This window comes from Rhinatrema bivittatum, chromosome 5, assembly GCF_901001135.1.
Source record: "Rhinatrema bivittatum chromosome 5, aRhiBiv1.1, whole genome shotgun sequence".
NCBI lineage: Eukaryota > Metazoa > Chordata > Amphibia > Gymnophiona > Rhinatrematidae > Rhinatrema > Rhinatrema bivittatum.
Window position 1 is genome coordinate 40,789,201 of NC_042619.1, and position 21,839 is coordinate 40,811,039.

Genomic DNA, 21,839 nt, shown 5'->3' on the forward strand with positions numbered 1-21,839 from the left:
TCTGTAAGGACTGGATGAGATTCCTTGTTGTTTATCCTGACTTTGTAGAATCTGTTACTTAAGAAGGACTGAAACCATCTGAGAGCTGAGCCTTTGATCCCTATATTGGCTAGTTGGTCTATAAGTATAGTGTGTTTAACCGTGTCAAAAGCAGCAGACAAATCTAGAAGAACAAGCATGTACTATTCTTTTCAATATACACCTGCTGCCACTTGGCAGATTTGCCATCACTTAGTATATTATTGAATTTACATAGATGACATTCAGGGGGGGGGGGGAGGTTTGCCATGTGATCCTAGTGGACTTCTCCATTGTCTTCACTTGCCAGCTGTTTGGAAACTCAACTCCTGGTGTAAGGAAAATGGTTTTGGATATAAAGGAGGCAGGGGCTATGTATGAAGCAATAAAAAATTATATGGTAAGGATGGCCTACATTTGTCTTTGGCAGAAAAGAGGATGCTAAGTATAAGATGCAGATCATACATAATCAGGCATTTAAACTAGGGAGTAGGGGTGGCAGGAGGTGGCCAGTCAAACTGGAATGTCATCCCAAGCAATACAGGAAGTGGGAAGACAAAGTAACAAAAATCAATTAAAAAAACAGAAAAGATGACTAGGAAAAGCAACTGAAAAGTTATGACCACAAATGCTTGTAGTTTGAGCAATAAAATCCCAGACCAGCAGGCCCTAATGGTAATGGTGGAACTGGATATTGTTGCTGTTACAGAGACATGGTTCACTGAGTCTCATGACTGGGATGCAGCCATCCCGGGCAATAACTTATTAAGGAAGGATAGTTAGGACAGAAAAGGGGGAGGAATAGCTCTAAGTCAAAAACAGTATCCAAGCAACTGAACTGCAAGGGACGTGGGGTAAAGTAGCAATATGGATCATCCTAAAAAAAAGAAGATAATGCTTCAATGTTTACTGGTGTGATTTACAGGCCTCCAGCACAAATGGATGAACTGGACAGAGACCTGATCAAGGACATCGAAAAATTGGGAAAGAAGGGAGAAGTGTTGCTCATTGGAGATTTTAATCTGCCAGATGTGGATTGGAGCATCTCTTCTGAAGAATCTACAAGTAGAGAAATAGTGAATGCCCTTCAAGATGTTCTGCTCAAACAAATGGTAATGGAACCCACGAGGGAGGGTGTGATCCTTGATCTAGTGCTCATTAAATGGGGATGTCTGATGTTCGGGTAGGGGATTACCTGAGCAACTGTGATCATCAGATGGTATGGTTGAATATCACAAATAGGATACAGAGTTTTGAATTTCACAAATACAGACTGTCAAAATAGGAATGTACCTGAGGAACTGGAAGACTGGGAGAAAATGGGTGAAGTGGAACACAGTGGGCCAAGTTAAAAGGAGCTATTACAAAGGCAACACATCTGTATATTAGGAAAGTAAAGAAGAGTAAGAGGAAAAAGAAACCAATCTGGTTCATAAGGAGGTGGATGAAAAAATTAAGGCAAAAAGAACAGCATTCGAGAAGTAAGCAAAATGTTGCTTACCTGTAACAGGTGTTCTCACAGGTCAGCAGGATGTTAGTCCTCACATATGGGTGACATCACAGGATAGAGCCCAATCACGGAACACTTTTGTCAGTTTCTAGAACTTTGACTGGCACTTACTGTGCATGCCCAGGATGGCACTAACCCTGCAACCAGCAGGGGTCCCCCTTCATTCTTATTTGAAAGCTAAAGTAAGTGCCATAAATAAAAATAAGAAAACGTAACGAACCCAACACTGTGGGGTGGTGGACTGGTTTCGTGAGGACTAACATCCTACTGACCTGTGAGAACACCTGTTACAGGTAAGCAACATTTTGCTTTCTCACAGGTCAAGCAGGATGGTAGTCCTCACATATGGGTGAGTACCGAGCTGACGAAGTCCAAATATGCACCAAATGTACCCAAAGACGTGCAACAGGCACAACAACTGGGGTGGAATTTGGTAGAGGCATCCTGAACCCTAATGGGTAGGCAGAAGGGTGTTGGTATATCAAGTTGCAAAAAGGTTGCGCAAGACAGATTGGCCAAAGATGGAATCTTGTCTTCCAGCCTTGTCTAGACAATAATGGGCTGTAAAGGTGTGACGAGAACTCCAGGTAGCAGCCCTACAAATATCAGGAAGCAGAACAGAGTGAAGGTGCGCTACAGAAGTTGCCATGGCCCTGACCAAGTGTGCTTTAACATGGTCCTGAAGTGGAATGCCTGCTTGCTGATAGCAAAAAGGAATGCAGTCTGCTAGCCAGGAAGAGAGAGTCTGCTTACCCACAGGTTGACCCAATCTGATGGAAGCAAAGGAAACAAACAATTGAGTACTTTGCCTGTGGGCAGCTCTACGGTCTAGGTAGAATGCTAGAGCCTGTTTGCAGTCTAGGGTATGCAGAGCCTGCTCCCCTGGATTGGAATGGGGCCTGGGACAGAAGGTGTATAGTATAATGGATTGATTAATGTGAAACTCCGATACTAGCTTAGGCCAGAACTTAGGGTGAGTGCGGAGTACCGCCCGGTCCTGCAGAAGTTTAGAGTAAGGTGGATAGGTAACTAGGGCCTATAACTCACTAACTCTGCGAGCAGATGTTATTGCCATAAGGAATAACACTTTCCATGTGAGAAAGCGAAGATGACAGGATTGGAGAGGCTCGAAAGGTGGTTTCATGAGCCGGCCCAAAACCAGAGAGACCAGGGTGTGCAAGGTGAGATGTAGGGACGTCAAAACAGCTTGCTGTGTGGGAGCCCTGATCAACCAATTGTCGAGATAGGGGTAGACATGGACACATTGAGTTCTGAGGAATGCTGCTGCTACTACAATGAGGCACTTGGTGAAGACTCGTGGAGCAGAGGCTAGGCCGAATGGTAGTACTTGATATTGGTAGTGCTTTGGGCCTACGAGAAATCACAGAAATCTGCGATGAGACGGAGTTGTTGCGATATGTGTGTAAATGTCCTGGAGGTCTAGAGAACAGAGCCAGTCTTCCCCTTTGTAAAAGGAGGAGGAGGGAACCCAAGGTCACCATCGTGAACTTTTCTCTTTGGAGGAACTTGTTTAAGGCCCGAAGATCTAGTATCGGGCGTATGCCACCTGACTTTTTTGGGATTAGAAAATACCAAGAGTAGAATCCGAGGCCCTGTTGGGAGTAGGGCACTGGTTCTATCACCCTGGACTGACTGGAGGAGGAGGAGGGAAACCTCCTGTTCTAGGAGCAGTGAATGGTCTGATGTTCCCCATGTCAGTCGAGGTTGGGAGTCCGGTGGAACGGCAAGAAAGTTGAGATGATAACCTTGAGTTATTATGGTGAGCACCCACTGGTCTATGGTGACTGAGTGCCAGATGTGGCTGAAGTGGCACAATCAACCTCCCACTGGTACATGCTTTAGTGGAGTCTGAATGCTGCTCTCTAGAAAAAAGTAAAAAACCAGATGCTGGACCTGGTTGAGGAGTTGTTTGCGGCTTTTGCCTGCGAGGTTGCCTGAATTGGCCTTTCTGATAAGGCCTAGTAGAGTGACCTTTGGACGGAGGAAGATAAGATTTCCTTTGACGGTAAAAGGATTTCTTGGGCTCCTTTCTGAATGTTTGCTTAGCAGGATATTCAGAAGGTAGCAAGGAGAGTTGGCGAAGAGTCTCATGGTGATCCTTGAGTTGCGCCACTGTCTTTTGTATTTGCTCACCAAAAAGATTATCTCCAGTGCAAGGCAAATCTATCCTGGACCTCAGGCCGTAGGTCGGATGACTTTAGCCAGGCCCAGTGCCTTGCAGAAATGGCTGTTGCTGAAACCCTGGAAGTGGTGTCAAAAATGTCATAGGCGGATCTTATCTCATGCTTGCCCGCTTCTAAACCCTTTTGAGCTAGGGCATGCAATTGGTCTTAAGACTGTTGAGGTAGGGACTCAGCAAAGTCCTGTATTTGTTTAAAGAGGACCCTGTTGTACTGGGTCATATAAAGTTGATAAGAGGCGATGCGGGATATAAGCATAGCCCCTTGAAAGATACGACGACCTATTGCATCCAGGAATTTTTGTTCCTTTCCTGGAGGATAGGAAGAATGAGGTTTGGATCTTCGGCCTTTCTTTTGGGCTGACTCAACCACCATTGAATGGTGGTCCAATTGGGACTTCTGGAAACCAGGAGTTGACTGGACTAGGTATGTAGGGTCAGCTTTCCGATTGACTGGTGCCACAGAACCAGGATGTTCCCAATTTCTTTTGAGAAGATCCAGGAGGACATCATGGATGGGAATAGATGTTAGTTCTTTAGGAGCATCTAAAAATTGAAGAAGCTCCATCATCTGATGTCTATCATCTTGCTCTGTCTGTCTGAAGTTGAAAAGGAACAACTTCAGCCATTTCCTTCACAAAATTAATGAAGGACAAGTCCTCTGGTGGAGAATGCTTCTTGCTTTCAGCAGGAGAGGGTGGCGATGGCAAGTCATCGGTATCCTGGGATGAATTGTCAGTCCAGGTATCGTAGGGATCATCTCCAGCACCCTCAGTGTCCTTGGAGGGACGAAAAATTGGTATACCTGAAGGTCCCGGATGAGGCACAGAGGGCATCGATGGACGGATGGTGGCACCAATGGAAACAAAGATGCAATCGGTGAAACCGATGATCTAGGCATCGGAAACACTCCCGATAGTGGAAGGAACGGTGTTTCTCCTTCGTCTGCCGATGAAAGAGGAATCTGAGAGGAAGGCACAGGGTCCATTGGAGTCGTCTGATCCCTCGGAGGAAAAGCAGTGATCAGTGCTTCTATTCTCGTGAGTAACAGTGCTAGCGCTACTGGAATGGTATCGGCTACCGGTTCAGGCATCGGTACCGGTATCAGCGATGGCACCTTGAAGTCTTGCATCGCTTTGCCGATGGCCTCCTGAATCATCTGATCCAGTTCCTCCCGGAAACCTGGAGCCTCGATGCCGGAGGAGGAGAAAGCGGAGGGACCACCGTTGGAGGTGGAATTGCAGCTCCTATCACCAGTCCCTGTGAAGGTTGCCTCAGTGACCCTGAACCAGTTTCTGGATGGACTTTCTTCGATGGAGGTTTGGATGATGACAACGTCGAGGCCTTGCCTGCGTCGACCGTCTGAGACCTGCGATGTCTATGCCAATACTGATGCTTTTCTCAATGGTCAACTCTGTCCTTTTCATGAGAGGGAACAGAGGATGTCAATGGCCGTGGAGTCGTTGATGCTGGTCGGACACCGGCCGGTGCCCGATGATGGTGTGACGTAGACTGTCTGTTCAGACGACATCGATGCTATGGACGGTGTTGGGGTTTTTGAACGAAAGAGAAGTTCCATTTTCTCCATTCTAGCCTTGCGGCCTTTAGGTGTCATAAGGGCACATTTGGTGCAAGTAAGGACATCATGCTTGCTACCCAGACACATTACACATACCTGGTGAGGGTCAATAATGGACATTGTGCGGGTGCTGTCCGGGCATTGATAGAACCCCGACGCCATGGCCTGTGAAAAAATTTAACCTCGGTGCGGTCGACAGCCAGTAGGCCGTGAAGGCCAAACGCGATGGGAATCGACTGGAATTGGGTAAAAAACTTACTGGACCACCGCAGACGTAAAAATGAAAGCGGGGGACCCCTGTGGGGCAGAAAGTTGTATAGTAATTCCGTGAGGAAAATTCCTGTCAGGAATCCCTGTGGAGCTCCTTAAGCCACGTGGCTACTGCTGCGCATAAAAAAGAAGACTGAAGGGGGACCCTGCTGGTTGCAGGGTTAGTGCCATCCTGGGCATGCCCAGTAGGTGCCAGCCAAAGTTCTAGAAACTTTGACAAAAGTGTTCCGTGATTGGGCTCCATCCTGGGATGTCACCCATATGTGAGGACTACCATCCTGCTTGACCTGTGAGAATAAAGGATCCCAAAAAAAAGGAACACAAGGAAGAATATTTGTTAAAACTGAGGAAGACAAAGAAAGAAATCAGGAGAGAAAAAATCAAGTGTAAGAAAGAATTGCCAAACGGGTAAAGAGAAGAGAGAAAACATTTTTCAGATATATCAGAGAAAGAAGGAGGCCCAAAGTGGTTAATGAAATTGAAAGGTGACAAGGAGCACTGTACCATAAGTGGAGATGGGGTAGGTGAAACTCCAAGTGCAGAAGAGAATATATGGGAAGAGCTAGGAAAACAAAGTGGACAAGGCTGTGAAGCCAGACAGGTTTCATCCCAGGAGACTGAGGGAGCTCAGAGATATGCTGGTGGGTCCCACTGCATGACCTGTTCAATAGATCCTTGGAAACAGGAGTGGTGCCAAGTGATTGGAGAAGAGCAGTGGTGGTCCCATTTCACAAGAGTGGTAGCAGAGAGAAGGCTGGAAATTACAGGACTGTTATCTTCACCTCAGTGACAGGAAAATTAATAGACACACTGCTGAAAAAAAGGATAGTGAACTATCTACAGTCAGGAGGATTGCTGGACCCAAGGCAGCATGGATTTATCAGGGGAAGGTCCTGTCAGAAAAATCTGATTGATTTTTTTGATTGGGTGACTAAAGAACTGGATAGAGGAAGAGCACTCAATGTGATCTACTTGGATTTCAGCAATGCTTTTGGTACAGTCCCACATAGAAGGCTTGTGAATAAAATGAGAAGCTTGCAAGTGAGCGCCAAGGTGGTGGTATGGATTATAGACTGGTTGATAGATAGACGACAGCATGTAATGGTAAATGGAACTACTCTTAAGAGAGAACAGTGTTAAGTGGAGTGCCACAAGGATTAGTGTTGGGACCAGTTCTGTTCAATATCTTTGTGAGCAACATTGTGGAAGGGATAGAAGGTAAAGTTTGTCTGTTTGTGGATGATACCAAGATCTGTAACCAAGTGGACACACCTGATGGAGTAGAGAGAATGAAAAGTGATTTAAGAAAGCTTGAACAGTGATCAAACATATGGCAGCTGGGATTCAATGCCAAGAAATGCAGAGTCATGCATCCGGAGTGCGGTAATCCAAAAGAGCTGAATGCGATGGGGGGGTTAAAGCCTGGTGCGCATGGAGCAAGAGAGGGACCTTGGGGTGATAGTGTCTAGCGATCTAAAGATGGCAAAGCAATATGACAAGGTAAGCTAAAGCCAGAAGAATGCTGGGCTGCATAGAGAGAGGAATAACCGGTAAGAAAAAGGAGGTGATAATCCCATTGTACAGGTCCTTGGTGAGGCCTCACCTGGAGTACTGTTCAATTCAGGAGTCCATATCTCAAAAGGGACAGAGACAGGATGCAGATGCTCCAGAGAAAGGTGACCAAACTGGTGGAGGGGTGTCTCCAAATTACCTATGAGGAGAGGTTGAAGGACCTAAATATGTATACCCTGGAGGAGAGGAGATGCAGGGGAGATAAGATGCAGACCTTCAGATACCTGAAAGGTTTTAATGATGCACATTTGACAAACCTTTTCCGTTGGAAAGAAATCAGTATAACTAAGGGTCATGAAATGAAACTCCAGGGAGAACGAGGGGGCGAAGACAAAAAAAAAAAAAAGAAAGATTTCAAAAGGGCATGGGATAAACACTGTGACTCCCTAAAGGCTGGAGGATGAAAATGAAGAAAAGAGTGCATGGGAGTAACTTCATGGTGTGGCAGTTACTACACTTAACCAATAAGCCTTCATACTGTTGATTCAATCCCATCATTGCTCTCTGCTTTAATGGCAGGGGGAAAAGAGGAAAAGGGAAATTAGATTCAGACAGGAATCAGCAATGACATTTAATTTTACATCTAGGAAAGCAAATAAGCATGGGTGTAACTTGTTGATGCAGTTAATATCCTTAACTAATAAGCCGGATACTTTTGATGCAATTCCAACATTGCTTTCTCCTTCAATGGCAAGAGGTAACAAGGAATTGGACTCAGACAGCAATCAACAATGCCCTGACTTTTATGGTCTGGGAAACTGGTAAGCAGAGGGATGACCTGTACAGTGCAGCAGATATTACCATAAGCTTGCTGGGCAGAATGGATGGACCATTTGGCCCTTTTCTGCTATTGTTTCTATGTTTCTATGGATGTCATCTAACAAAGATATAAAATCTTCAGAAAATAGGTTTTATGGCTGGGTAGGACTCTGCCACTAGGGAATCTGATTCATTTAAACAGCTAGTAATTTCACCTTTCTCCTATTAACAGAAACAGAGGATTTTGGAATTTATCTTGATTCTAGGTTAACCTTAAAGGGCCAGATTTAAAGTGGTTACTGAAACAGCTTTTTATAAACCTCCAGCGGTGAGGGGATTAAAGAGACAGAATTCAGACCTATAGCACAAGTACTAGGTTCTTAGTACCACTGACTATTGTTAACTGAGAATTCTTAGGCCTACCAATAATGTTAAGATTCTTGCAACTGGCACAGAAAGTAGCAGCCAGACTTATTACTGGTTTAGTTTTGAGATAGGATTACCATTAGATTGAAGGAACTGCACTGGTTACCCTTTTCTTCAGTGAATTCAGTTTAAGATCTTGACAACTGTTTATCTGATTTATACTCCACATTTCAGGCACTTCAAAAAGGATTACATTCAGGTACTACAGGTAAAAATTATTCAGTTGAGGGTCCTCACTATTTGGCTGAAGATTTGACATCTTACAGCTTCTATTATACTATTCTGAATGTTAACTTGTTCAGCCTGCAAAAAAAATTAATTGAAACCTGTCTTGGTGAAATTATCTTTTTGACTACATACTTTTGAAGTAGCATGTGTTGATGACAAACAAAAAAGGTGAGTAGGTGCTGCTGCTTACCTGTGCTCCTGATACAGGGCCAAATGGGTTGGGAGGTCTCATAACAGGTTGGTTATATATTATCGTTGGTTGTGTCATTATGGGAAGAGCACCCATTTGAGGTGGCTAAAAGTAAAATAAATATTAGGTTACCAACAAAATATTGAGACAAAATTGATAACGAATTCTAGAGAGTCTGTCACCAGAAGCAAATTAGTATTTTTATTCAGTGATATATCCGATTCTCCTGCCTCCACCACGCCAGTGGCACTGAGACCTTCAATAACTGGCGGCATGGGAAGGTTATATCTCCTGAGATTATTTTCAATGCTACTATTCATGGCCTGGATGGATTTCCACTATAGCTGCAAGTACCTTCTCACTTTCTTCAGGATCAGTAATCAGCACTTCCTCCCCTCAGAGGTAAATTTAAGCTGCCATGGCCTGCCTTCTTCATACAATAAAATACTTACCGTATTTTTTGCTCTATAAGACGCACCTGACCATAAGATGCACCTAGGATTCAGAGGGGGAAAATTAAAAAAAAAAAAAAATTTGTGCTAAACCGGCTCTGCGTCTGGGCGTCTTATGGAGCAAATTAGGGGAGTGCATAGCTTTTTTTTTTTCTCCCCATTTTGTTTTCGGGTCTGGGGAGGGCCATTTCGGTCCACTCCCCAGATCAGAAAACTTTTCTCTTTCTCTGGGAACCCCTCCCCCCCCCAAAAAAACCCCATCCCAACCCTTTAAATTAATTAACAACCCTCACCCTCCTGACCCCCCCAAGACCTGCCAAACGTCCCTGGTGGTCCAGGAGCGTTCCGGGAACGATCTCCTCGGCTTCGGCCGTCGGCTGCCAGTAAACAAAATGGCGCCGACGGCCCTTTGCCCTCTCCATGTCACTGAGACCGACCAATAGCAGTGGTCGGTCCCAGTGACATAGTGAGGGCAAAGGGCCGTCGGCGCCATTTTGATTACTGGCAGCTGACGGCCCTTTGCCCTTACTATGTCACAGGGACTACCGCTGCCATTGGTCGGTCCCAGTGACATAGTGAGGGCAAAGGACCGTCGGTGCCATTTTGATTACTGGCAGCCGACGGCCCAAGCCCAGGAGATCGCTCCCAGACCGCTCCTGGACCCCCGCTGGACCACCAGGGACGTTTGGCAGGTCTTGGGGGAGTCAGGAGGGTGAGAGGGGTTTGTTAGATTTTTAGGTTTTTTTTTTATATTTGCTCCATAAGACGCACATACATTTTCCCCCCACTTTTGGGGGAAAAAAAGTGCGTCTTATGGAGCGAAAAATACGGTAATTTCCTTAGAAGGGCTGTTCACTCCACATATGTAAACCATTTTCTAATGATTTGCTATTGATCATTTCAATTTGTACAAACATTCTAACACAAATCCAGTGTCAAATTTATGTCAAGTTCGGCTGGCTAGTGGCTCAATGGCAGCACCTCCCACTAATGGTTGGGAGACCTGTGTTCAATTCCTGAAACCAACTTCTGCTCTTCTGACTGGCCAGAGCGGAGGATGTTGTAAAGGTTGTGCTCACAGCCATTGGGATGAGAGAGTCTCAGTCATTGCAGAATGGTGGCACCCAGTGGGCACAACCATGGGAAAGTGCAGTTGCTTACCTGTAACAGGTGGACAGCAGGATGTTAGTCCTCACACGTGAGTGACATCTAATGCAGCCTGGCACGGAAAACTTTTGTCAAAGTGTCTAGAAGCTTTGACCAGCAGACTGAGCATGCCCAGCCTGCTACTATCTGCGCGTCCTCGCGAGGTCCCCTTTCAGTCTCATAACAGCAAAAAATACGAGCGAAAAAATAAAACAAACCAAAGGTGAACCTAACATCATGGGGGAAGCAGGCAGAATTCCTGAGGACTAACATCCTGCTATCCTAGAACACCTGTTACAGGTAAGCAACTGCACTTTCTCCTAGGACAAGCAGTATGGTAGTCCTCATGTGGGTGAGTACAAAGCTCCAGACTGCCCTACTCAATTAGAAAGACCAACAGCGGCCGAACAAGGTGCCAACAGGCACAACACAATTGTGGCGCTGTAGGGAAACAGGGGCGGTCTGGTTCCCACAAGAAGCACGAGTACAGAAGCTGGGTTCAAGTCTGGAATAGATTGCACAAGATGGACTGACCAAAGGCACTGTCCTGTCATCCATCCTTGTCCAGGCAGTAATGAGCCGGAAACGTGTGGCGGGAACTCCAGGTTGTGGCCCGGCAGATTTCATTGACAGGGACTGCCCGCTGATGGGCCACCGATGTTTCCATAGCCCACAAAGAGTGAGCCTTCAACCTTGCTGGCTAGCTGGAGGCCTATCTGCGTGTAGCAGAAGGCAATGCTAATCGCCAGCCAGTTCAACAAGGTCTGCTTACCCACCGCTACAACCAGTCTGTTGGAGTCAAAAGACACAAAGAGCTGGTTGGACTGCCTGTGGCCAGCAGTGCAATCCAGGTAGAAGGCCTGACCCTTTTACAGTCCAAGGTGTGAAGCGCCCATTCCCCTAGGTGGGAATAAGGCCGCGGAAAGAAGGTGGGTAAAACAATGTTAAGATTACTTACCTGGTAATCTCCTTTTCCTTAGTGTATGCAGATGGACTCAAAACAAATGGGTATATAGTGTGCTCGTGCTAGCAGTTGGAGACTGATCTGACGTCAGCACGGGTACATATACCCCCACAGGAAGTGAAGCAATTCAGTAATCTTCCTTGCAAAAGCTGTTATAGCCATATGTGTACTGATTGATCGATTAATCAACAGGATTACCCTGACCAATTGATGGTAGCTGGAGACCGCCAGCGTTCTCAACCGGAAGGCGTCGACACCCGGCAGGGTGGAAGCCCTATTATAAGCAAAACATGGCTTACCGTGAGTCAGCGAATCCCCATGTATACCGGCAGCCGGGCGGGATGCTGAGTCCATCTGCATACACTAAAGAAAAGGAGATTACCAGGTAAGAAATCTTAACATTTCCTAGCGTGTAGCAGATGGACTCAAAACAAATGGGATGTAGAAAAGCTACTCCCGGACTGGGCGGGAGGCTGCCCGAGGACCGTTTAGGATTGCCCTCGCAAATGCTGTGTCCTCCCTGGCCTGAACGTCCAGACGGTAGAATCTGGAGAAGGTATGGAGGGAGGACCACGTCGCCCCTTTGCATATCTCTGCAGGCGACAGCAGCTTAGCTTCTGCCCAAGAGGCTGATTGTGCTCTGGTAGAATGAGCCTTGGCCTGTAGAGGTGGTGGTTTTCCTGCCTCTACGTAGGCTGCCTTGATAACTTCTTTAATCCAGTGGGCGATGGTCGGCCAGAAGGCCGCTTCCCCTTGCTTCTTCCCGCTGTGCAGGACGAACAGGTGGTCCCGTCTTTCGTACTGTTTCTGACATTTCCAGGTATCTGGACAGCAGTCTGCCTATGTCGAGATGACGTAGTATCCGACCTTCTTCAGATTTCTTCAAACCTTCCGTGGTAGGCAAGGATATGGTTTGGTTGAGGTGAAAGTGGGAGACCACTTTAGGTAAAAAGGAAGGAACTGTACGAAGATGGATAGCCTCTGGAGTGATTCTAAGAAATGGATCACGACAGGATAGTGCTTGTAGCTCTGAGATGCGGCGTGCTGAACACACAGCCAGCAAGAACACCGTCTTCAAGGTTAACAAACGGAGAGACAGGCCTCGAAGGGGACTGAAGGCCAATCCCGCTAGAAATTCCAATACCAGGCTAAGGTTCCACAAGGGCACTGGCCACTTCAGTGGCTGGCGAATGTGTTTAACTCCTTTCAGGAAGCGTAAAACGTGTGGGTGCTCGGCAATGGATTTGCCGTCACGTCTGGGACCGTAGCAAGACAGCGCTGCTACCTGTACCTTGATGGAGCTGAGGGAGAGACCCTTCTGAAGTCCATCTTGTAGGAAGTCCAAAATGATAGGAATCTGTGTGGTATGTGAATTGGTGCTGTGAGAATCGCACCAGGCTTCAAAGATTCTCCAGAGCCTGATACATGTTAGCGATGTGGAGAACTTGCGTACTCGGAGGAGTGTATCTATCACCGGCTCTGAGTATCCTCTTTTCTTCAGTCTAGCCTTCTTAATGGCCAGACTGTAAGAGAGAATTGAGCTGGATCCTCGTGGAGGATGGGGCCTTGCCGTAGCAGGTCCCGGTATGGAGGCAGAGGTAGAGGATTCCCTGCCAGTAGTCTTCTCATGTCTGCGTACCAGGGTCTTCTTGGCCAGTCCGGGGCCACTAGAAGAACTAGACCTCTGTGTCGCTGAATCCTGTGAACAATGGTGCCCAACAGGGGCCATGGAGGAAATGCATATAGTAGGATCCCCTGAGGCCACGGCTGTACCAGGGCATCGATCCCCTGAGCTCGAGGATCCCACCTGCGGCTGAAATATCTGGGAACTTGAGCATTGGACCTGTCTGCTAATAGGTCCATGGCTGGCGTCCCCCAGTGATCCACAATTATCTGAAAGGTTGTGGGTGACAGCTGCCATTCTCCCGGGTTTAGGCTTTCTCTGCTGAGGAAGTCTGCTGCAGTGTTGTCCATCCCGGCGATGTGTACGGCGGAGATGTCCTGAAGATTGGCCTCTGCCCAAATCATCAGGGGAGTTATTTCTAGGGACACTTGTTGGCTTCTGGTGCCGCCCTGTCGACTGATGTATGCCACTGTGGTGGCGTTGTCTGACATCACTCTGACCGCTCTGTCGCGAAGTCTGTGGGCAAATCGCAGGCACGCTAGCCTGACTGCCTGTGCCTCTAGTCGGTTGATATTCCATCTTGACTCTTCTCTGGTCCACCATCCTTGGGCGGTGAGCTCCTCGCTGTGCGCTCCCCATCCGTTCAGGCTGGCATCTGTGGTGAGCAGAATCCAGGTTGGGGAGGACATTCTTGACCCCCAGCTCAAGTGGCCGGGCCATAACCACCAGCACAGTTGATTCCGCACTCTGGCTGGTAGAGGCAGGTGTATGGTGTAGGCCTGTGATTGTGGACTCCATCGAGATAGAAGGGCGCGTTGCAATGGTCTCATATGAGCCCGCGCCCATGGCGGCACCACCTCCAGGGTGAATGCCATGAGGCAGAGGACTTGGAGATAATCTCGAGCTGTGGGCCGGCTGGCGCTCAGCAAGACCTGCAGATGAGTCCGGAGTTTTGACTTTCTCTTGGAGGTCAGGCTGACCTTGTCTTCCTGGGTGTCGAATTGGACCCCTAGGTATTCCAGCAACTGGGATGGCTGTAGGGAACTCTTCTTTATGTTGACTACCCATCCTAGGCTTTCCAGAAGAGCTATAACTCTGTTGGTTGCCCGGTGACTCTCTTTCAGTGACTTTACCCTGATCAGCTAATCGTCCAGGTAGGGATGGACGAGGATTCCTTCCTTCCTGAGTGCTGCTGCCACTACAACTGTTACCTTGGTAAAGATCCGCGGCGCGGTGGCTAACCCAAGGTTAAGGCCCGGAACTGGAAGTGCTGATTCAGGACTTTGAAGCGTAAATAGCGCTGATGATCCCGATGAATTGGGATATGCAGGTAGGTTTCTGACAGATCTAGGGAGGTGAAAAACTCCCCTGGCTGTACTGAATTCTTGACAGACCGTAGAGTTTCCATGCAAAAGCTGGGGACCCATAGGTGTCGGTTGACTGACTTGAGGTCCAGGATGGGCCTGAAGGTGACCTCCTTCTTGGGTACTATGAAATAAATGGAATAATGCCCAGAAGGTACCTCTTCCGCAGGTACTGGGATTATGGCTTTTAGGGCCAGGAGCCTCTGTAAGGTCACTTCTAGTGCCACTGCCTTGAGTGGCAAACAAGGAGATTCCACAAACTTGTTCGGCGGAAGCCGAAAGAAATCCAGGTAATATCCTTCCCGGATGATGGCGAGGACCCACTGGTCCGAAGTGATCTCGACCCACCTGCGGTAGAAGAGGGTTAAGCCTGCCCCCTATGGCTGCTACCCTCGGATGGGTCGGCTGATTGTCATTGTGGGTTACGGCCGGGGCCAGAACCCAGGCCGGTTCTCTTCTTGGTGTGCTTAGCCCGAAAGGGCTGATTCCTGGCCTGAGAACGAGGTGCTTGATAGCGAGACCTGTAAGGGTTGAAGCGCTGCGAGTTTCTACCTCTGGATGGTCTAGAAACAGAACGCTGGTTCCTCCTTGACCTGTCTTCTGGTAGACGGGGTAACGGAGAAGCACCCCATTTAGTAGCCCAATTCTCAAGGTCGCTGCCGAACAGTAGGGAAGCCTTAAAGGGCATTCTTGTGAGTCGAGTCTTGGAGGACGAGTCGGCCGCCCAATTGCGTAGCCAACGCTGTCTTCTGGCTGCCACTGAGGAGGACACTCCCTTGGGCTGCTGTACGGACGAGGTTGGAGGCTGCGTCTGTGAGAAATGCGAGAGCCGATTCCATGTCTTCTCCCGGGGTGTTATTTCTTGCCTGTGATAAACAGGAGCGCGTCACCACGGTGCAGCAAGTTGCGATTCGTAGGGACATGGCTGCTACCTCAAAGGCTTGTTTCAGAATGGTGTCCATGCATCAGTCATGCGCATCCTTGAGAGCCGCTCCCCCCTCCACCGAAATGGTGGTGCGTTTCACAATTGCGTTAATTATGGCGTCTACCCTGGGGCACGCCAGCAGTTCCTTGGCTGTCGGATCTAGAGGGTACATGCCAGACAAGGCCCGACCCCCTTTGAATGAGGCTTCCGGTGCCTTCCATTCCAGCTCGATTAGCTGCTGTGCTGCTTGTAGGAGGGGAAAGTGGTGAGCAGTTTGGCGCAGGCCCTCTAGCAGAGGGTTCTGTATAGGGACCCCTGGGGGATCCTGGCCTGGAATGGCCAGTTCCGATAGCATTGTGAGACCAGGCCCGGCAGATCTTCTCTCCGAAAGAAGCGTCTCATGGTCCGATATGATTCTATCTCCAAGGGAAGTTCATTCTCTTCGGGGGGCTCCTCACTTACCTGTGAATAATCCGAATCCCCATGATTGGGGCTGTCGGGTGGTGAATGGCTGCGCCTAGGTCTCGAGGGTCCAGGGACCGGATCAACCGGGACGGAAAGACCCATCCGAGGAGCAGACTGCATCTGGACAAAGGCGTGAATCCCCTTAAACAATTCCACCCAGGAAAGCGAAGCCAGATCTGGCCACAGGGATACCAGATCTCTCGGATTCCCTGGCTGCTCGCCGCGGCCTGCTAAGTCCGGAGTGTTCTCTAAGGAACCGCTGGGTAGGGATCGGTCCTGTCCTGGGACTGCCATGGCTTCCTCACATTGGGCACATAGGGAGTCTGCTTCCTCGCTCTGTGTGGCTCTAAGATTGCATGCTGAGCAGAGGCTTAGAGTGTTCATGCCTGATTCTGGGGGTGCCAGCTCTGCAGACGCAGAGGCCTTCTTATGCTCCATTTGCCTCAAATGCGGTGTCGTCCTACAATGTGCGCCTAACACAGGCGCGTAACAGCCTGCGCCTATAAACAGGCGCCTTATAAACGTGCACCTATAAACGGGCGTCTTATGAACAGTGCGCCTATGAACGGACGTCTTATATAAACGTGCGCCTATAGCGGGCGTCTTATAATGTGCGCCTATAATCGGGCATCTTAGCATATTTATTTATTTATTTATTTAATTTAAGTTTTTTTTATATACCAACATTCAGGACGATAGTCCCATCATGCTGGTTCACAAGAAACAGGGGTGCAATAATAATAAAACTTTACAATTTGAACAATAGTGCAGAAAAGCAGTTACATATAACAAGGAAATCAATAACTTGGAGTGAGAAGGAAAATGAAGATCAGATAATTATATATATGTATAAATAGCATTGAATAAATAACATTTATTAACGTTATTACTAGCGAAGCGTGTTGATTGATGGGAGTTAAATAATGTTGGAGTTAGGAAATGCCTGCGTGAACAGCCACGTCTTGAGTTTTTTCTTGAATGTTGAGATGCTGGGTTCCATTCTAAGATCCGGGGGAATGGAGTTCCATAAAGTTGGACCGGCTGTGGAGAATGCCCGATCTCTAAGCGTGATGTGTCTGGTAGTTTTGGCTGGAGGTACTTGAAGTGATCCTTTGTAAGCATCTCTTGTCGGTCTTGTTGAATGGTGTAATCGGAGGGGGATATGGAGATCGATTGGAGCTAATTGATGGATGTTTTTGAAAATGGTGAGAATGGCCTTGTAGATTATTCTGAAGTGTATGGGCAGCCAATGGAGGTCCATCAGGATAGGGGTTATGTGTTCTCTTCTCCTGGTGTTAGTGAGTATACGGGCGGAGGCATTTTGGACCATTTGCAATGGTTTGGTGTGTGATGAGGGGAGACCAAGCATGATGGTGTTACAATAGTCCAGCTTTGCGAAAATGATTGATTGTAGAATCGTTCTAAAGTCATGTGTGTGGAAGAGAGGTCGTATTCTTTTCAGCACTTGGAGCTTATAAAAGCAGTCTCTGGTGGTTTTGTTGATGTTGGCTTTCAGGTTTAGGTGATTGTCAATTAGAACTCCTAGGTCTCTTACTTGTGTAGTATTTGGTACGGTAGGATGGGTGAGTGTGAGGGAGCTGTTTTCTGGTGTGATGAGTAGAAGTTCCGTTTTTGATGAATTTAGTATCAGGTTGAGACTTGTGAGAAGCTGTTTGATATTTTGGAGGCAGGTTTCCCAGTGAGACAGTGTTTTTGCGAGTGACTCTTCGATGGGGATCAAGACCTGGATATCGTCTGCATAGAGAAAGTGTTTGAGATTGAGGTCGGTGAGAAGTTTACATAAGGGTAACAGATAAATGTTGAACAAGGTAGGAGACAGGGATGAGCCCTGAGGGACTCCTACTGACGCGGGGTGAAGAGAGGATTCTTTATTATGAATCTTAACCTTATATCCTCTGTTGCTGAGGAAGGTTCTGAACCATGATAGGGCAGTGCCTGAGATACCTATGGCTGTTAGTTGGTTGATGAGAAGGGAGTGATTGACCGTATCAAATGCAGACGAGAGGTCGAGTAGTATCAGAAGGAAGGCTTGTCCTTTGTCTAAGCCTAGGATGATGTGGTCAGTCATAGAGATGAGGAGGGCTTCTGTGCTTAAGGTTTTACGGAATCCGTATTGTGATGGGAATAGAAGGTTATTATCTTCAATGTAGTTTGAGAGTCGTGAGTTTACCAATTTTTCCATTATCTTGGCTATGAAAGGGAGGTTGGCTATCGGTCTAAAGTTGTTAGAATCGTTTGGGTCGAGATTTGGTTTTTTGAGAAGGGGTTTGAGTGAGGCAAGTTTGAGGTTGTCAGGGTAGAATCCTTGTGTAAGGGAGCAATTTATGATATCTGCCAAGGTTTTGGAGATAGATTCTGGAATTGATAGTAGTAGTTTGGCTGGGATGTGATCTGAAGGGTGAGAGGAAGGTTTCATTTTCCTAAGAATTCCTTGGATCTCAATGGATGAAGTTGTGTCAAGTTCTTCTAACCGAGTGTAGTTGATTGAGGGTTGAGGAGTGGTTAGTGGAACAGTGGGGTTCGTGGGGAGCTGTGATAGAAGAGTATTGATTTTGTTGCTGAAGAATAGAGCTAATTCTTCCGCTTTCGATTGAGCTTGGTCATGAGCAATCTCTGGTTGGTTTAATTGTGTGAGGTTGGCTACATAGCTGAAGAGGGCTTTGGCATCGAATACAAGGTTGTGTATCTTCGAGGCGTAGTAGTCCCTCTTGGATCTTAAGGTGCTTGATTTGTATTGATGCAGAGATGATTTGTAGATTGAAAGGGTGTTGGTTCCTGGGTTTTTGCGCCATTTAGCCTCATTTTGTCTTAGTTGGAGTTTGAGCTTTCTTAGTTCTGAAGAGAACCATGGCTGTCTTTTGGAGGAATTCTGGTGTGGTTTTTTTGTAATAGGGGGGCATAGCTTGTTAGCTATAGTTTCGGTGATTGTATTCCATGATCGAAGCGCTGCGTTCGGATCTGTAAGGTCCAGATGGTGGAGTAGTGGTGAAAGGTGATTGTTAAGGTCTTCAGGGGAGCAAGTTTTCCTGTAATTGAAGGAGGGCGAAGGAGTGCAAGCTGGGTTGGTATCTTTTATAGAGAATGAAGTTGTTATGAGGTAGTGATCTGACCACGGGACCTTAGTGCAATTTGGGATAGATGCGGGCTTGATTGCAGCGTTAACGAAGATCAGGTCTAGCGTGTGGCCGGCTTTGTGGGTAGGTTTGTTAACTAATTGAGTGAAGCCTAGCGCTGTGAAGGCTGTGAGTAGTGTTTCACAGTTAGGTGATAGGGTAGGGTTATCAACATGCATGTTGAAATCACCTAGAATGATAGCTGGCGAGTCAAAGTTGATGAGGGAGGAGGTTAGTTCGACCAGTGGTGAAGCATCTGATTCCAAGAGTCCTGGGGGAGCATATACGAGAAGGATTTGGAGCTTGTCTGAGGTGAAGAAGCCGAATTCAAGTTTTGAATTGGAATTGGATTGATGTAGAGAGAATCTGAGGTCCTTTTTAGTTGCTAAAAGAATACCTCCTCCCTTTTTTTTATGACGAGGAAGCGAGAAGAAGTCGTAAGCCTCTGTAGGTAGTTGATTAATTATTGCTGTGTCTGATGGTTTTAACCAAGTTTCAGTGATTGCACATATCTCCGGTTTCACGTCGGTGAGGTAGTCATTTAAGATTACAGACTTCTTCGTTAGAGATTGAGCATTGAAAAGGCTTAAAGAGAAAAGGGTGAGGCCTAGAAGTTGCGTGGAAGGAGTGATCAAAATTGAAGAGAGGGATTTAAGGTTGTGTTGTTGGGCATGTCGGAAAGAAATTCTTTTAGGTGGTATATAATGTTGAAGAATTGGAATTGTGAAAAATGGGGCCATTTGTAGGGACTATGTTGCGAGGTTAGAAGGATTAAGAAGGAGGGGCTATGTGAAAGTTGGGGGCTTGTATGTGCAGGTTTGATGAAAGCTAGAGGCTTGCAGGGGATGGTGTATGAGTACTTGAAGCTTGCAGGTGGGTCATGAAGAGTGCTAGAAGCTTGTAGGTGAGGCTGGATGACTGCTGTAAATTTGCAGGTAAGGCTGTATGGATGCTGGAAGCTTGCCGGTGAGAATGGATGAGTGTTTGTAGCTTGCATGTGAGAATGGATGAGTGTTTGTAGCTTGCATGTGAGGATGGAGGAGTGTTTGTAGCTTGCAGGTGAGTCTGGAAGAATGCTGGAAGCTTGCAGGTGAGGAATGCTGGAAGCCTGCAGGTGAGGCTGGAAGAATGCTGGAAGCTTGCAGAAGAGGCTGGAAGAATGCTGGAAGCTTGCAGGTGAGGCTGGATGAATGCTGGAAGCTTGCAGGTGAGGCTGCAGGTGAGAAGGGTGAATGGATCGAGGTTCAGGTGCGGAGGTAGCGAGGTTGTACGACTGGCGTTCTGACAGGGTGAGAGTCTTATTGTAGTTGTCTGTTACGACGCTGTAGAGACTGGAATGGATGAGGTTGGTTGAGTGGGGCTTTTATTCTATACGGCTGAATCGGTAGGCTCCGTACCTTTGCTAGCTGCGTGTATCCTAGTAGCGTGCGCCAAAAACATGCGCCTATCGCGTGCGCTAACAACGTGCGCCTATCGCGTGCGCTAACAACGTGCGCCTATCGCGTGCGCTAACAATGTTCAGCAAGCAAAAGCGCTTAATTAGAAGAGAGAAGTAGGCAGGCAAAAAATGGCGACCTCCCAGGCGGGCGGCCTCGTAGGCAGGCCCAGTTAATCCACACTTCCTCGGAGACCAAGTAAAGATGTACGCCTTACCTTGTCTTCGGCGCTTCCTGGCTGCGACCTGGGCGGTCTCCGGCTGCCGGGGGGAAGGGGATACCTTCACCGCCGCGCTTAAGGAAGTGCACCCGCTGCCTCTAGGCCGTGCCCGAACCGCTCGGGGGCCAAGTCCACACCAGGACCGAAGCTGCCTCTAGGCCGTGCCCGAACCGCTCGGGGGCCAAGCCACGCCCGAGCCCTTCTCACTCGGGGGCTGGGTCCCTGCCGCGAACCGGCCACCGGACCGAGGCTCCTTCCTCCGAGGGACCATGGAAGTCAGCTCGGGAAACTCAACTGGGTGAGTGACCGCCTGGTATCACCACAGGAGTGCGGGGCTCGTCTTCAGTAGATGTCTTCCAAGAATTTAGTCGATAGAATTTGGAAAACACGCTCAGCGAGCGTGGGTAGCTCCAAACTGCTTTGGAGACGGAAATTACTGAATTGCTTCACTTCCTGTGGGGGTATATGTACCTGTGCTGATGTCAGATCCGTCTCCAACTGCTAGCACGAGCACACTATACCCATTTGTTTTGAGTTCATCTGCTACACGCTAGGAAATGGACTGATTTAAGTTGGAAGTCAGTCACGACCTTGGGTAGAAACTTAGGGTGCGTATGCAAGAGCACATGATTGTGGAAGAACTTCATGTATGGTGCGCGTACGTAACCAAAGCCTGAAGCTCACTGACCCTACGAGCTGAAGTGATCGCCACCAGGAATATTGTCTTCCAGATGAGAAACTTTCAGGTCACAGGACTGTAGCAGCTGAAAAGGAAGTCGCATGAGCCACGCCAAGACAATGTTGAGGTCCCAGGACGCAACCAGAGGCCAAAGAGGGGGCTTCAGCTGTAGGAGGCCCCGCATGAAGCAGCCCACCAATGATTAAACCAACACGGGCATGCCAGCAACAACTCAATGGATACGTGCTGATAGCGCTGAGGTGCACTTTGACAGAATTGGTTTGGAACCTGGATTCGGCGAGGTGCCACAGGTAGTCTAGCAGCTGAGGAAGGGGTAATGAGACCTCCGCACCCGATGGAAAAATGTTTCTTCTTTGAGCTGTAGGACTTCTTGGTTGAAGGTTTTCAGGGCTTCACCAGGACCCGGGAAACACAGTCTGAGAGCTGCAGAGGCTGGAGGATCAAGCGCTCAACATCCAAGCTGAAAGGGACAGTGCCTAGAGGGTTGGGATGGCACAGGGTACCCTGATTCTGCAAGATGAGATCGGGCACAGTCAGGGGCTACAGGATTGGGAACCATAGCTGCCGAGGCCAAAAAGGTGCCATGAGTATCATGGTCCCCCTGTCCTGCTGAAGCTTCAGCAGTGTCTTCGGAAGAAGCGGTAGAGGAGGATACGC

General features: G+C 47.9%; 1 protein-coding gene across 5 annotated transcripts in view; it reads right to left on the bottom strand.

Annotated features, from left to right (window-relative positions):
* The window catches only part of PICALM (phosphatidylinositol binding clathrin assembly protein), a 502,282-nt gene that overhangs the window by 71,443 nt on the left and 409,000 nt on the right, over nt 1-21,839 (bottom strand). For all 5 annotated transcript variants that reach the window (XM_029602251.1, XM_029602252.1, XM_029602253.1 and 2 more), the window contains one exon: nt 8,753-8,857. In XM_029602251.1, coding sequence (XP_029458111.1) covers nt 8,753-8,857 — 105 coding nt within the window. The remainder of the gene's footprint in view (nt 1-8,752; nt 8,858-21,839) is intronic.